This window comes from Dreissena polymorpha, chromosome 6 (assembly GCF_020536995.1).
Source record: "Dreissena polymorpha isolate Duluth1 chromosome 6, UMN_Dpol_1.0, whole genome shotgun sequence".
Lineage (NCBI taxonomy): Eukaryota > Metazoa > Mollusca > Bivalvia > Myida > Dreissenidae > Dreissena > Dreissena polymorpha.
Genome location: NC_068360.1, coordinates 100,728,947 through 100,747,291, shown reverse-complemented (window position 1 = coordinate 100,747,291; position 18,345 = coordinate 100,728,947). Strand labels below are relative to the sequence as shown.

General features: G+C 32.8%; 1 protein-coding gene across 5 annotated transcripts in view; it reads right to left on the bottom strand.

Annotated features, from left to right (window-relative positions):
* Positions 1–2,801: 2,801 nt before the first annotated feature.
* The window catches only part of LOC127836082 (uncharacterized), a 97,722-nt gene continuing 82,178 nt past the window's right edge, over positions 2,802–18,345 (bottom strand). The window contains exons 24-26 of one of the 5 annotated variants that reach the window (XM_052362510.1): positions 12,220–12,334; positions 6,365–6,437; positions 2,802–3,718 (exon numbers count right to left, since the gene is read on the bottom strand). In XM_052362510.1, coding sequence (XP_052218470.1) covers positions 3,717–3,718; positions 6,365–6,437; positions 12,220–12,334 — 190 coding nt within the window. In that variant the 3' untranslated portion in view covers positions 2,802–3,716. Of the gene's footprint in view, positions 3,719–6,364; positions 6,438–7,577; positions 7,651–12,219; positions 12,335–18,345 lie in introns of all 5 variants that reach the window. The other 4 variants (XM_052362506.1, XM_052362509.1, XM_052362505.1 and 1 more) reach the window with 4 other exon arrangements.

The window sequence follows — 18,345 nt, the reverse complement described above, 5'->3', positions numbered from 1 at the left end:
CTTTTTGTAACATATATTTTGATTAGTACATTATGTCGTTACAACGAGTTCGTTATCTCGTTCCATCAAGTTATTTAATCGTTTCTACGAGTAAGTATTGAAGTTCCCACGAGTTCACTAGTCTTTCCCACAACTTACCTTTGTCGTTCCCACAACTTACCTTTGTCGTTCCAACAACTTACCTTTGTCGAACCCAGACTTACTTACTTGTTCCCACGACTTACTTAATCGTGACCATTACTTCCTTACTCCTTCTTGCGATTTTTGAGGTAGTGGAAACAATGACTAAGTCGTGGGTACGAAATAAATAAAAACATGCACTTGTCACATGTTTTAGTAAATTATCGATAAAGTCAATCACGAATAAATTACTCTTTTTTCAAGTGGCGCTGCCTAGAGTTAAAATATTTTCTATCATCCCAAATGAATAAATTAAAAAAAACAACAACAAAGAATACCTCTTTTTCCATGATTTTTCCGCCGTTTATTTTCATTTTAAAGGTTTTAACTGAAAAAAGGTAGTTAGATATACACAAAAACGCCGTCATTTCACAATAAAACATTGTAGATAATTTGCATTGTTATTGTTCATTGTTTTAAACGGCGAATTATGTAAATCATATATATTTCCATATAATAAACCATTAAAAACATTGAATAAAGTTATGCACATATTAGATACGATAGTTTTACATGTATCACTCAGTATGTTGACCATGGTGGAAATGAAATGAAAATATTAAAAGGAAGCTCCCAGGTATGGTTGAAACATGTTTTATTTCTTGTTATAAATAGTGCTTATATCCACAAGAAACTCACACATATTCTAGACTATGTACACTACAATAAATATATGAAGAATAAACAATTCGTAAGTCAGCTATAGCACAAGACAATATAACCAAAACTTTCTAACATCTAATTTAGACATCCCTTCAATAAAAACTAAGTGAAATATAAGAACTTGGTTGACACACCTTTTGGAAGGTGTGATCAACTGTTTCTTTTACAAATAATAAATTTACATTTGTAAATACGTACATCGTAAATACATATATCTTACAATATAATTGGATTCAAACCTTTGAATTAGACTTGTTTATATAATTGCTTTGAAGGCTGCGTAAACTTGGTATGGTGCAGGTCTCCTACCTAGCCAACAATATTGCCTTCAACACAATGAAAAGTGCAGCACTGAAAAACTGAACAATATTGAACAAAATCTGCATGTTCTTAAAATGATTGTTCAAATGGTTTGCATGAAGAAGAATTGCTATTTATAATGAAAGAGTACATTAATATTGCTTATTTCATTTGTAAAAATGTTGATTTTTTTTCATTATCATATAATTCATTGATTACTTCCGTTTAAATATATTTATGCATAATTTAAAAAATGTCCCTTTTGGGCGATTACACAATGGACAAAATATACAGAACTGTCAAAACAAACAAAGGTAATCACTCTATTACAAAAACTATGGATTTTTTTTATAGAAAGATAAAGAATACATCCCTAATAATTAATAAATCATAGCTGTCTAGCAAGACAAAAGAACAACATTTTTTAAGTCTAATCGCCATACCCTAAAACACCAAGAACTTTTGATTCCCCATTTAGAAATTAATATTCTGTTTTTTCTATAAATCTCGAAAAGAATAATGAATCTTAAAACAAATAATGGATGGATATTTCACTTTATTTTAAATAATTTTTTCCTCATTTATATTTATGTGAGTAAATAATTTCAACATAACAAGTTGAAACCACATGTGCACCAATATAAGATATACAAATATGTCATCCTAACACTATCCTTATAGAATAATTCTCTGACAATTTACATTTAAACAAATAAATAATATATTGTAATTACAACAATATCAGAGAATCCCAAATATGTTGGACGGATTTGAAATATGAGAAGTATTAAACACTCCACATATCAAAGCAGTTGATATTAGAATACACATACACAATTTGAGCATCAGATACATGGTTTTCCTACATCACAATCAAAACATAAATATTATCTTCCAAACAATCAAGAAGGCTTGAAAACATCTTTAAACAATGACATCTTTTGTACAAGGTGTTTGCATTTCAAAGCAACCAGAGCTCCAGATAAGGTTTTGTGAAATTCTTTACGTTACTACCAGATTTTCAAAAAGAATTCTTAACTCTGAAATTTTATTCTTAACGTTACTACTAAGGTTTGGAAAATAATTCTTAACTTTTCTAAATGACCTAAAAATAAATAATAATGGTTATTTTCATGCAAAAAAATCAAAATAAACATACTAGCAATTTTATTTATACGAGTTCAACAGTGTCTATTCAGTATTATACAATTTTATTTTTCAAATTCCTTCATATGCCCAAATTGTGCTTAGATTGCATAACTTCGATGAAATTTTACATATTTCACAATTAAACGGGTCTTCCCTTCAATCTTTTTAACGATTAGCCACGGGAAATGTCCCTTCCACTCATTCAATGTTTTTTTTTGTTTAAATTTGGACCCGTCTTGTCGCGTTTTTTTAGCTTTTCCAACTGTGTTGGCTATTAAAGATACAACATCGTATAAGATCTTTTCTATAATGTCTTTCTTAACATTCAACTTCGGCTCACTTTGCGTACAATATGTTAAAAGCGTGTTTTTGAACGCTTTGCATTTTTTTAGAATGCTCTCTGGGCGCCGCAATTGTTTTTTGACATATAGACTGTACACGCCGCTTTTATTGGAAAAAATGCGCTTTGTTAAACAAACCCGATAACCATTCTATATAAGCACCGAAAAGATCTCAATAAAAATCGATATGAACTGATGTAAAAATAATATTCGTAACTTGATTTTGTAATTCTTAATGGTACAACAAGATTTTAAAATAAATACGTAACGGACTTGAAAATAATTCGTAATTACGAAAATACGACCCTTATCTGGAGCTCTGGCAACCATGTATTTTACAAACAAATATTTATAGTGTATAATTATTGTGAAAAACAAAATAGTTTTAGTGAAGAATGTATCATATAAAATGACAACAAAACTTAAATCTATATAATATAAACCATTCCATAACGTTAAGAATATGTATGTAACTAAACATTAAAATTACCTTATACATCAATTTCCAGTACAAATAATAATGTACTATGTGAAGTATGAAATAAAATAAAAGTAAGGTACATGTTTAGGCTTTGTGAAACATTTTTTAAATAAAAAACATATATACAGAGCTGTATAAACATCTTAAATTAACCAATTCCTCGCAAATTCGATTGGCTTATTTCACACCATATTCTGCATTTATATGTTTTGAATGACAGTTATTAGATGCTTTTAGAACCATCACCATTTCAAAGTTTTAACACCAGTTAACATTCTTTTTAATATGTAAACATGTGTTTGCATTTCTTTAGTGAAATAACTTAAGTTTGCTATCTACTTTGTATTAAGCCTAATTCCATTGCAGAATCTACCCATAGTGAAAATCCTCAAACTAAATAATATCAAAACTAACAGTAGCAATATAGGTATAAGTAATCTGGAGAAACTTGTTGTAGTCACAGGCTCAAACATTCTATTTGCAGGCCAAAACTTGTTTCATGTGCAGGCCGAAACTTGTTTCATTTGCAGGCTGACATTTTTTTCACCCACAAGGTCGCCCTGAAAGTTTAGCGTCGTTGCTTTCTCAGGTTATCTGGGGATTCCTGGAAACAAAACAACAACATAATTAATAAATGCAAAAATTGAATATAAATGTTTTCTTACTATAGTCAATGTTCAAGCAATCAATGTTTATCATATTTACATCACTGTGAAAATTACTGATAACAAGGTTTTTTGAGCAAACAAAATGTACAAGGACCAAGAAAACTATTTAATTCATTCAACACTGATAGATAATATTTTTTCAAGATAAAGTTGCAATTGCTGTTGGTAATTGTTAAGCAGCAAAAGAAAAAAATATTTAGAAATAGCATTATTTATCTTACAAAACAGGTTTCTTCGTTTTATTTATTTGAAAGTCATTGAAAAATCAGCTAAAAAAACCTATATATACTATGAAAGGGAAAACTTTAAAACTGTTAATTCCATTAAAACAAAAATATGTCCTTTAAGCTACAGTAATAATAGTTCAATAAATTTATGAGTAAGTAACTTGCTTAATTATATTATGTTCTTAAAAGTAGCAGTTACGTTTAATATATTTAAAACAAGAGATGTGTTCGCCAGAAACACAATTCCCCCTATTGCGCCCCTTTGAAATATAATTCTTATATTTTATTTATTTTTTGACCTTTGACCTTGAAGGATGACCTTGACCTTGAACTTCCACCACTCAAAATGTGCAGCTTCATGAGAACGCCGCTTTGAAAAAAATAAATATTTTTTATTTATTTTTTTACCTTTGACCTTCAAGGATGACCTTATACTTGAACTTCCACCACTAAAAATTTGCAGCTTTATGAGAACGCCGCTTTGAATTCTTTTTTTTTTTACCTTTGACCTTGAAGGATGACCTTAAACTCCCACCACTCAAAATGTGCAGCTTCGAGAGATACACATGCATGCCAAATATCAAGTTGCTATTTTCAATATTGAAAAAGTTATGGCCAATGTTAAAGTTTTTGGACAGACAGACGCCATATATTTGACATTTGACCTTGAAGGATACCTTGAAGGATGACCTTGACCTTCACCACTCAAAATGTGCAGCTCCATGAGATGCACATGCATGCCAAATATCAAGTTGCTATGTTAAATTTTGACAAAGTTATGGCCAACGTTAAAGTTTTTTTCGGACGGACGGACAGACTGACATACACACATACTGACACACTGACGGACAGTTCAACTGCTATATGCCACCCTATCGGGGGCATAAAAATCAACAGATCAAATGATACTATAAATTCTATAATTTCTACAAATATATTAGATATGATTTATCCTATATATGTTATAAGCAAACACACTGACAAAATTGTAACATTTTTTTAAATAAATGAAACATATTACAGTTCATGATTTGGTGAAGGCAGTGAATGAAAGAATGAGAGTTGAATCTTTTTATACATGATTTAAAGCAAAGAAAATATAACACTTAATGAGAGACTAATGTACAAATACCACTTTAAAATTCTCACCCGTTTTCTATGCAATTTCCTTCGTTTCTAAAGTCATATTGAAATACAACTTCATTTTGTTTCTATACAAATTTACTTATGAATACTTTTTTGAATGAATACCTTAATCTATGCACAAACAAATATATGGCATAGAAATAAACTTCAAGTTTGAATAATTTATGTAAAAATTAGGTTGATAATTATAATGACAAAATTAGAAATATTCAAAAATATGTAATTTGTTATCAAAAGAGGCTAGTATCTGTTATGAAATTGAAACACTTTCTTAAAATCAAAATATATTTACATTTGAAAATTGCTAGAAAGGCAGTATATTATTTCTTTTTATAATGTAAGCCAATTTTACAGGCACTGCTGCTACTATACATATATAAATGAGATAACATTAACAACAAGAAACATTATGTATTTTGACATTTTAATTTAAATAATTATGATAGTGTACTAACAGTCTGTTAACAGTCTGTCACACTTGGAGTCATGGCATTAAAAGTAAGTTGCTAATTGAAACGGTCCCCTGGCAGGATGTTCACTATATAAGGGCAAGCACACGTTATCCAGAGAAAATATTCACATACAACCACCAACACTGCACTGCAAACTGGTATATATACACAGTATTGTATAACAAACATCACAAACTTGATTCAGGCCACATGCACAAAACAATGAAAATGATTTTACATTATTTTAATGGGACCTCATGTGATGAAGTGTCCGTTAAATTGATAGAATGATAGATTTAAAAAAAGTTATAGCAGTGAATTTATCATCTCAAAATAGTTTGTACCTCATTTCATAAAAATCAAAACCAAATCTAAGGGCACATATTTCAGCAAATAAACCATAAAATAAATTATGCATGTCCATTGAATTTACAGTGTTAAAAATTTTTGCACCAAAGGTACAAAATGGTCATATATGAAAGGTTAATGATGTTTGCAACAATAAAGGCTGACAATTATTCACATCATACAGTAAGAAACAATTTACAGGTTAGAAAATGACAAATATGTGATACATGAAAACACCATTATGGTGCTTAAAAGATGAAAAATGACTGCAAAAATGTGATTTTACCATGGGATCTAGAATAAAGTGAAAGCTGAACCATATTTTGCAAATCTTACAGATAAATATATTTCGGAACACACCCCTTGACCAATATGTAGTACATTTGGAAAACCACGTGAGCATACTTACATATTAAGGCCATGAGGCGTTTATTTTGAGATGAAAATTGGGACATTCTTATATGATGCTCTCCATCTGTCTCCTATGAAATGTTCAACCATATTGCCATAGAAACAAAATTTGCAATTGTTTTTAAAGAACTGTACTTTAACATAGAAGAGGACATGAAAAGCTCTGCAATTAAACAAGCTTTCATCCATGATCTTCAGATTAAATTTTATCCATGGCCATTTACAACAGAACACATCAATAAACCCTCATATTGGGGCACTTGTTATTCAAATCAAACCAATCACAACTGCGCACAATAATGCTTATCACCCCAATTATAATTTTGGCACAAGTTATTCCAACCAATCCATTGCTTTTTCAGGCAAAAGTTATTTCAATAAATCAAAAGCTATTTTTGGCAAAAGTTATTTCAATCAATCTTATAATATTTGGACCTAAGCTGATCAAATCCAACCCATGACTTATCAACAGAATATGACCACTTATGGCACATTTTGTAAAATATGAAGTAGAGGGTGTCAAACGTTTTGATTATCTGAAGTGATATAATGTCAAGTATTAGATTATATGAAACAACATGACACACTATCAGTCACATGAAGCGAGGATGTGAACACCTTGTATCACTTCAAGACATGATGTTAGTCTTTGCATTATCTTACGTGACAGGACACAAGACAAAGGAGAAGGACCAATGAGAAGTACACAGACCAGGTGATTTCTGGGAGGCAGTCATAACAGACGAAGGAAACAGACACAGGAAGTTCAGAGAGAGCTGCCTTTCACAAACACTGTATCTAAGCAATTTTCCTGAGCGGTTTTCACTTTGATTTGAAACTGGCTTTAATCAAATTGCCTGCAAATTCCCATAGCTAAGATACAAATGAGCCGCTCTTTGTGAAAAGGCGTTTGAATGCATGTCGGAAAGTGTAGCCCTGATAATCCTATGCAGACTGTAAATATTTTAGACAGGATTTTTGCTAATAAGAGACTTTCTTGAAACAAAAAATATCATAAAAGCGGAAAGTGTCATCCCTAATAAGCCTGTGCAAACTGCACAGGCTAATCTGGGATGGCACTTTACGCACATGCATCAAACCCCTTTTTCACTGAGCAAGGCCCAAGTATTTGTAAAAGGTGATTCACTGACAACAAAACATCAAAATTACACTGACATTGACAACATTGTTAACAGGTCAAACATAGGAACCATCTGTTTACAGATCTTAGTCTGCATACGCAAACTGAGCATACTACTTTTTCTTCACTGGTATTAGACTCGGCTGAAAATGGCAACATTTCATGTTAACTGTCTGCTAAACAAAACACATACCTCTGAAAATGTAAATATCTTAAGTTCAACATATTGTTGGACAAAACACATGATACTCAGAATGAAGACCAGAAAATGTCAACATTTTGAAAATCATCTTGCAGACTCTGTGAAACATCCAACATATTATCCTTTTAAGCTAAAATCTTGTCAGACATATGGTAAATTCAACATGACATTTATGCTTGTTATCTGGTTTATTGCATGTTAGGAATAGAGTATTATGTCACCTAAATGTTTTTTTTAGACAAGCGTTGGATCATAATCTAAATCACTTGAACAGCAAATAATGCTCTCAACTGTCAACAAATTAGTACCTTTACTTATTACCAGTATTACTTGTGCTTTTTAACATGGCTTGGTGGCACCATATATTCTTATTACTGGCATTTGGCATATATTTAGAAAAGCTTCACAATTAACCATCAATATTTGTGCATCAATTAACCTGTTGAAAATCAACAATGAAACATGAAAATTAGTGTCCACATGCAGTTACTTATACAGAAACATTGCATAATAACAAGCGTTGTCCCATGACAGCACACTTGACTATTCTTAAGCTTTGATAGTAATAGGGATGTTCTGTCCTGAAATCCGTAAATCATAAATTCATACCGATATTTAAAGATTAATAACTGTTACAGTAGTTATTTAGGGTATACAAGCTTAAAGCTTGACATTTATGATTAAAAACAAGAATATAATCATAGCGAGCAAGAAACATGATTTTCAACTATTAAGCACTTAACAAATTAGTTCAGTTAAATTTGGAAATGTCTGCATTTTAGCTACCGAAACCCCCTCCCCCCCCAAAAAAGCACAATACCTCCATCAAAACCCCAAAACTTTAGTTTTTTTAGTGGAAAACCTATTCTATTTTAAGTGGAACAACTTTGACACAACTGGCCCAAAATGCAGTCCAAGCCTAGGTCTGCATGAAAGCTACCTTCAAACCATTTCACCAAAATATCTCCAACCTTACTGAAAATATTGAGCACGAACTTTTTAACTATTTTAAGTAACAGTGACCTTCACCTTGACCTGACAGATCACAAATGCGACCCCATGGTAGGTGTGCATGTCAGCCATGACAACAGTTGTTGCAAGCAAAAGCTTACCTGAATTTTTAAACTACAAACATTACAATAAGGGGCGTAATTCTGCTATTGCATCTCCCAGTTATGGGCCTTAGTTGTTGATAGTACAATGATCCCAAACATGTGCTTAGTTTCAATTGAATATCTGAAGTCTTAATGAAGATATTTACTTGTTGCATTCACACTTTATTATACATAAAATTAATTTCATCTTGCAAGCAAACCTTAACCTACCGTAATTTTTTGTGTACAAAAAGGAGCATGAGGTAGACAATGGTTTTGGTCTCTTTTTTTTTTTTCGATAATGTGTAGTAAATATAGAGATAAAAGGAATTTAGGAGCAAAATGTAACCAGAATGTTATAACAAGAGACCGCATAACGGGTACACGCTCGGCTGCGGGTGCAGTTTTGGTTAAATGAAAGCTTGTAAGATTGTTTTTGTTTTTTTAAGAGGTCACAGTGACCTTGACCTTTGACATAGTGACCCAAAAATGGGTGTGGCATGTAGAACTCATCAAGGTTCAGCTACATATGAAGTTTCAAAGTTGTAGGTTGAAGCATTTTGATTTCATAGCCAATGTTCAAAACCTTAACAAAATGTTAAGGTTTTAGCACGACGCGGACGGCGGACGTCAGAGACGAGCTGGCTATGACAATACCTCGGGTTTTCTCCGAAAACAGCCGAGCTAAAAAGGAGCATAATTCTGCTAAATTGCAGGTCAGATATAAGGAATTTGGTCAGGGACCTAACAATAAGCTCAACCACATAGTTTTAGTAGAAACAGGGGTATGGAGATGTTGCACGTTTACCATAACCAAATTTGCAAGTACTAAAAAGGGTAAAAATTATGCTTCATCACAAAAAAGAGTCATCGTCATCAAACTTGTCAATGTCTTCAAACAATGACCACATCACATGCATAAAGTTTATATTGAAAACCTGCCAAAGAGTGCTATGAAGATGTTGCAGTTATCTTTACCAAAATCCTCAGTACAAAATGTAAGCATAGTTCTGCCAAATTGCATGTCAGAGTTATGGAACTTGGTCAGTGACCACACACAATGACCAACAAGAAACAGTCGGAGACGGGTGATGCTCCCCAATGTTTTTGTTTTGTCAAAATATTGCACTATATATTCAGATAAAAGGAAACGTCTTGAGGGCTCAGTTGTTGGGGGGGACAAAAAATTATATAGAAAATTTCAAAGGGCCATAACTCTGTAAAAAATCATCCGATCAGAACCCGCTGATAATATGCACATCTCCTGTTGGTCGTGAAGCTTCCCATAAAGTTTCATTGAATTTCAGTCATTAGCTGCTGAGAAATAGCCCGGACAAGCATTGCACTAAATGTACAGTATATAGAAAATTTCAAAGGGCCATAACTCTGTGAAAAATCATCCGACTAGAACCCGCTGATTACATGCACATCTCCTCTTTGTAGTGAAGCTTTCCATAAAGTTTCATTGAATTCCTGTCATAAGTTGCTGAGAAATAGCCCGGACAAAAATTTTGCATGGACAGACGGACGGAAGGACATCGGACGGACAAAGCGGCAACTATATGCTCCCCCCAAAATAAATTTTGGGGGAGCATAAAAACACATGTATAAAGCATCAAATCTATACCTGAAGAAGAAACAGTGGAATTGAGATGGAGATGAAATGGCGATGTTGTAACTTAACCTGAGCATTATTTTCATGCCAACATTTGGGTGAGTAGTTTAGTTCAGACTATTCGGTGGATATTCAAGCTAAAAACAAGGGCTGCTTGTAAAACATGCATGCCCCCCTTATGGGCTGTCAGTTGTAGTGGAAGCCATTGAGTGAATACGTTTTTTGTTACTGTGACCTTGACCTTTGACCTAGTGACCTGAAAATCGATAGGGTTCATCTGCCAGTCATGATCAATGTACTTATGAAGTTTTATGATCCTAGGCTTAAGCATTCTTGAGTCATCATCCGAAAATCATTTTACTATTTCTAGTCACTGTGACCTTGACCTTTGACCTAGTGACCAAGAAATCAATAGGGGTCATCTGCCAGTCATTATCAATGTACCTATGAAGTTTCATGATCCTAGGCGTAAGCATTCTTGAGTTATCATCCTGAAACCATTTTACTGTTTGGAGTCACTGTGACCTTGACCTTTGACCTAGTGTCATGAAAATCGATAGGGGTCATCTGCCAGTCATGATCAATGTACCTATGAAGTTTCGTGGTCCTATGCCTAAGCATTCTTGAGTTATCATCTGGAAACCATTTTACTATTTCTAGTCACTGTGACCTTCACCTTTGACCTAGTGACCTGAACATCAATAGGGGTCATCTGCGAGTCATGATCAATGTACCTATGAAGTTTCATGATCCTAGGCGTAAGCATTCTTGAGGTACCATCCTGAAACCATTTTACTGTTTCGAGTCACTGTGACCTTGACCTTTGACCTAGTGACATGAAAATCGATAGGGATCATCTGCCAGTCATGATCAATGTACCTATGAAGTTTCATGATCCTAGGCCTAAGCGTTCTTGAGAAATCATCCGGAAACCATCTGGTGGACGGACCGACCGACATGTGCAAAACAATATACCCCCTCTTCTTCAAAGGGGGACATAACAATCTGGTACAAAATTATTGTGCTTAGCATGCTTGCAAATTGTTAACAGAAAGTAAGGCAGGAACATGAAGACAAAAATATTGTATTCTAAACACTGCATTTTTATGCAAATACCATGAACATTTCCAGCCTCAGTTGTGGACAATATTTTGATGTATTAAATACATTTCTGTATGTATTTACTATATGTAACATTATTAAACAGTATTTCAAGTAAATACAAAACCAGACAACAGACTAGCAAGATTTTATCACCTCTCTACCACACCACTGTCCATCATTTGGCCAACAATTCAAAATAAAATTATGCAGAAAGAGTTGTCTTCAAGATATCCTAAATAATGAACTTCGAGCATTAAATGGCAACAAAAAAGCATGCACAGAAAACCATGCTATTTACAGTTGTATTATTCGAACATTGAGTCTTCAGAGATTGAGGGCAGACTTGAAGAAAGACGCCCCTATGTATAACAAAAAATTAATTAACAATCAATTAAAAGAGCAAAGAAACCCATGGCATTTCTCTTTCTGTATGATTTCAATAAATTAATTGTATATTTCAATACATGATATGTTTAACTTATGAAAACAAAAACACATTTTTTTAAACATTTGTTTGAAGATGGAATCAATTAAATTATTTACTTAATAATACCCTTAATAATAATTATTATAATAGTAATATACTACTGTATTTTTTACAGCATGCCAGGACATAATAATAATAACACATTCTACTTAGGCTCACAGAGTAATTACAAGGTCAAGCCAAACAAAGACTCAATCAAGCAAGAGATACCTTCTTTGAATCCCTTGTCCTGTCAGATGATGATGTGACAGAGTTGTTTGACGTGTCTTGTTCGTCAGTTGTGTCGAGCTTGTGTTGCAACCTAAACAAGCGCGGATTGTAATTCCTACAATTCAAACAAAGCCAACAAAACAGGATAAGTGTCGAGCATGTGGAAAATACCAGCAAGTGGAGGTTATATATCACTATACATTTTGAGGCTTGAGGATGGAACCATATTATATGTTTGAAAGTTTTTAAGTCAGACAATATTTCCATGCTGCATCCTCATAATAATTATAGGCTGATATGTCGAAAACATAAACATGGGATACACAGCAGCAATACATGGGTGGCAAAATGAATGTTAAGAAGTCTGTAATTGGTCAGACATTATTATGTTTTAATCATATAGACTTAACAAGGTGTTTGTGAAACATGTATGCCCACAGACTTGCTGTAAAGTCATCAAACTGTGCAGTTCTACAGAGATTACTTTTATATTGCATGCCTAGTGACGTTGACCTTTTATATTTTGTTTGGCAAATCTATAGGCATTTTCCTTCCTAACCAGCATACTTACTTAAATGAACCTAGGTGAACCATTTACCACTTAGATACCTATTTTCACGCATATGTATATCGTTCTTTAAAAAAAAAAATTTGACCTTCCTTACTACATTCAAGTTTTAAAGGCTTCATCTGCAAATCTTAGATACTGATGAGCACCCAACAGAGTAAAACCTGAACAGACTATGAGATACTCGCAGGCTGTTCTTGTTTTATGCTGTTTACACATAGGCATTTTAACCCTTTCAGTGCGGGAACCGAATTTTAAAGGCCTTTGCAAACAGTTTGGATCCAGATGAGACGCCACAGAACGTGGCGTCTCATCAGGATCCAAACTGTTTGCTATTCTGATAGTATTCTTTGAAAAAAAAATCGAAGAAAATGCTAATTTTAGAAATTCAGCAGACAACATTTTAGCAGACGACAAATTTCCCAGCATGCAAAGGGTAAACTTTGCTAATCAGCATACTTATTTAAATGAACCTAGGTTTAAGTAGTCTATAAATCTTGTGTTTAAGCTATTTACTGATACAGGCCTCTGTAACCTTGACCTCTGTCAGATTAACATCAAAAAGGATTAATTTATCTTTCTAAAGTTCACCTAAAGTTACCCGCATACTATGTTGGATAATAATAGTTCAAAGTAAACTGTACATATTGTGTGGAAACATTTTTCATGTCGCCAATTTTGTATGACATAATGAGCATTCCCATTTAGATGATTGTAGATCAAAGCCTTATTAAGATACCTTGCGCTAAGACAAATTTCATGTTACAAGCTCTTCTGACCTTTACTTTTGCCTTGCTGAACAAAAAATCAAAAGAACAGGCGCAAGGCAAAAAAACTCATTTTCCTTCAAAACGGGTATATGCATTTTCAGATTTTTTGAGGTTTCACATCATTGTATAGGAAGATTCTTTTACAAAATGATCAAGGTAACATATCCCTCAAATATTAATAAGAAATTTATGAACGCTTAGAATTATATAGCCAGTGGCCCAATTTTACTAAAAATTGTTATCTAAATCAATAAATGCAAGGATTTTTCAACTTAAACAACACTACAAAATGCTGTTGTCCAGTTGGATGCATATATTTGCCTTAAAACTAAATAATTGCACCCCTGAAAGCCATGAACATGAAATCATACAGCTTTGGATATCACATTTTCCATTTAAAATTTGTATGCATTATATATTAATTTGTTTATATTATATTGTACATGTTTATGTGAGGAAATTTAATTTATGCATATATCAAAGTATATGCAAACTTGCATTTCAGGAGTGTTTTTTATAAAAATGTTTTCATAATGATTTATTATAAAAAAATTATATTAAATGTGCATGAAGAAATAACTAAACCTAAATCTTTACAAAACAGTACCCTGTTTTGAAAAGAAATTTTAATATGACCGGTTTCTTTTATTAAAAAACAGTGTTTTGTACCAATTAATCTTTACAGAAGGAACTCTTTAAATAATAACAGATGGAACAGATTTGAGAGTGTTATTCATGAACATTGCAACTAGCAATTTCATAAATGATATGCGATTTGGAATTTCTTAAAATAATGCAATCTGATTTATTCAAGTGTTATCAACCAAAAGTAGTTGTGATATACTCTAAACAATAAATCACAGACAGGCATTAATACTGCATAGGCTCTGCTTTAAAGCTAACTAACACATTTTGACTAGCATCAGAATTCAAAACAAGGGCTGTTTGTAAAACATGCATGCCCCCCTATATGGGCTATAAGTTGTAGTAGCAGCCATTGTGTGAATACGTTTTTTGTCACTGTGGTGGTGGTGCTGGTGGTGGTGGTGGTGGTACGTAGTAGTAGTAGTAGTAGTAGTAGTAGTAGTAGTAGTAGTAATGTAGTAGAAGTAGTTGTAGTAGTAGTTGTAGCAGCAGCAGTAGCAGCAGCAGTAGCAGCAGCATTACAATACCAATACTTAAGAATGATCAAATGGGAAAAGGTAACCTAGCACTGGCAGTAAATATGGGGCTCATTTACAGGTCAAATTTGGAATCTCTGCTGTAAAATGAGATTTTAAATGAATTAAAGGGAGGCAATGCTGTAATAAAAAGAACATGCATAAACGGTAGTTGTTTCCCTTGTTTGAACCATGCTAAATCCTTAAAATGCCTATTTCCAGTAACTGTGACCTTCACCTGTGACCTTGACCTTTGACCTAGTGACCTAAAAATCAATAGGGGTCATCTGGGAGTCATGATCAATGTACCTATGAAGTTTCATGATCCTAGCCCCAAGCGTTCTTGAGTTATCATCCGGAAACCACCTGGTGGACGGACGGACGGACCAACCAACATGAGCAAAGCAATATACCCCCTCTTCTTCGAAAAGGGGCATAATAATTCACTATATCCACTTTGGTAGCAGAGGCTATCTAAATTGCAAAATGCCTATTGCTATTTCTCTTATAACAGATGCAAGATGATGATAGGATTTGTGTGGCTCTAACAATTTCTATATTCTTACTGGAACAAACCAGAAGGCAATTATTCAATCTAAGGAACATATATATAAATGATTCTGTGACTTGTTTAGGTCTGTTATAAAATATATAAATTTTTCCAGATGAAGTCGGAGTAATATTTATCTGTTCATGATGTTATCATTTGGTTATATTTCTAATATGTTGTTATTAGTTGATAATTGTATATTGAGTAACTCGCAGTCTGTTCAGGTTGTATGCTGTTTGCTGCTTATCAGTAAATAAGGGTTGGAAATGAAGCGTTTAAAACTTGAATTCAGTAAGAACAGTATTTAATTAATTGCGACTTTTTAAGGGACTAAAAATGTGTCAAAAAAAGTTTCTTTGTGGGAAAGGTTAAAAGAGCCGTCATGGCCCTAATGCATGCGTCTGAGTTTAAGGTACACCAATGTTCAAGAGTTGACCAAGAGACTTGGTGACCAAGTGACCTGGTGCCAAAGAGACCTGGTGCCAAAGTGACCTAGTGACCAAGGGACCTGGTGTTTGACCCTTGACCCAGATTCAACCTTGGCCTTGATATTGGCCATTTGAACATTGTGACAAAGTTTCATCAGTATTGAGTAATAAATTTGGCTTTTGGAGAAGGAACAATGTTTATCTAAAATTTGACCAAGTGAGCTAGTTTTTCAATGAACATTATCCAGATTTATACTTGTCCTAGATATTGTCAAAATAAACATTCAGAAAAAAATTCATTGAAGGGGATTAATTTATGTAGCCTTTAGTGCAATAACAAGATTCTTCAAAGATTTGACCTCTTGTCCTTGTTATTGGCCAAACGTTATCAGGATTTCAACTCTGTCTACATATTGTCAATATGAACATTCTTATCAAGTTTCATAAAAATTGGGTCATACATTTTTGGTAACAAGGTTTTCTAACTTTGACATGGTGACCTACTTTTTGGTTGCAGGAATTCATTTGTTATGTTTGGAATATTGTAACTATAAACAATCTGACAAAGTTTAATAAAAATTTGATGAAAAATGGGGCCTCTAGTGTGATAACCAGCTCAAATATGACGACACAACTCATGACACTGCATGGCAGCTGGACATATGGTGATAACAATAGCGTGTGTGCTTTTGTTATGACAGCAATATTCACTACCATGTACATATTATATATTTCTAAAGATAACGTAGTAATAAAACCAATTATGAGAAGAATATATTCACAATATAATTGTACATATTTTAGATGGGAAGAATATCATGAAGTGCTTTAGTGTAATTGTATATTGAGAATAGTCATTATTAATGCACAAGTATATTCCTGGTTAGACACCCAGTTTTATGCAGGCCCACACCTTAATTAACCCTTTCCCACTTAGAAGCTAAGTTAAAATGTAAAAACAGCATAAAACCAAAACAGCCTGCGAGTAACTCACAGTTCTGTTCAGGTTTTATGCTGTTTGCTGCTCATCAGTACCTAAGGTATGGAAACAACGCCTTTAAACTTGAATGTAGAAAGAAAGTTCTTTATTTAAATTTAACTTCCCAAGGGACTACAAATGTGTCAACATACGTATCTAAATGGGAAAGGGTTGATTACAATATCTTAGGCACACCAGTCTCTATTGTGAAATATCATATTTTTCACACATTTTTCTCATGCATTTCATTAAACCCTTTACCACTTAGATATGTATTTTGACCCAAATGTAGTCCCTTAGAAAGTAAAAACATATTTAACAACATTTCTTATTATATTCAAGATATAAAGGCCTCATGTCCAACCCTTAGATACTGATGAGTAGCAAACAGCATAAAAACCTCAACAGACTACGAGTTACTTGCAGGCTGTTCTGGTTTTATGCTGTTTGCACATAGACATTTTTACTTTGCTTCTGATGGGGTAAGCCCTGTTAAATGTAAAATTTGTTATAAAATATATTATAATACTTTATATAATAATATCCACAATTATATCAACATTTTAACCTATAACATAATATAAAGGAATTGGTATTTTATATCTTAATGCACTTTGATCAATTAAGTTCACAAACAAACAATGAAAGTTATAAAAATGGTGTTCGAAACGTATTACATGTCTAGGTAAATGCTTTGCAAATTCTTTAACATTTAAAATAAGAACAAACATTGATACTTTTAAAGAATGTAAACATAAATTATAATTGATTTAGTACTAAAATGGCATTTTAAAGAATACAAAAAATTAAATATTGAATTTTAATTTCAGACTGACTTCGAAACCATTATTAAATACAATTCCAAAGAATTATCATTTTCCAAACAAATTTTTTTGAATTGTCATTAATTGTTTACTTCTTTTCATAGGTATACATCACAAAACAACATGTATAACAACAACAACATCAGGCGTACCACCTTTTTACTTGGTTAAAGCAGCGTGTGATTGGTGTGAGAAAGGGTGAGAGTACAAAACAAACAGCACATGCAGCCACGTGTGAGATTGTGTGAGACAGTTTAATGGGTTACACTCCACTTGCGTACATGCTACACTTTTCCCGAGTACCTTATTGGCCATGAATGAATATGCAGGAAAACAACACAGCAACTCAACAAAAGCATTCAAATACATTAGATTAACCGTATTTGTAACTTAAATAAACTAGTTATACGTTAACATACATGTATTATTTAATACAATTTTTAAAAGAAATTCAACCAGTTAAAATGAATTTTTTATGCTTTTGATGAGTTGCTAACAATAAATGAGTTTTGTCACAAATAGAAATAAACTATTGGTGGAAGCCTTATACATTTTATGTGAGCATAACTTATTTCATTATTAAAAAGTAATTATACTTTAAATACATATCAGTAAATCATGTGTGTATATTAAAACATATTTTTGTTGCAAGATAATTTTGAACATTTTATTTGTGACATAACTATTTGTATATTAAAAAATACATGAACAAAATATTTTTTTCCATTTTTCAAACACACAATTATCAGGTGTTGACAATTAACACCAAACACCATTACCATGTTAATCATTAAAAGTAATGCAATTTGCTCATTCAAAAACTCTTTATCAGTAATCAATTTTTTAC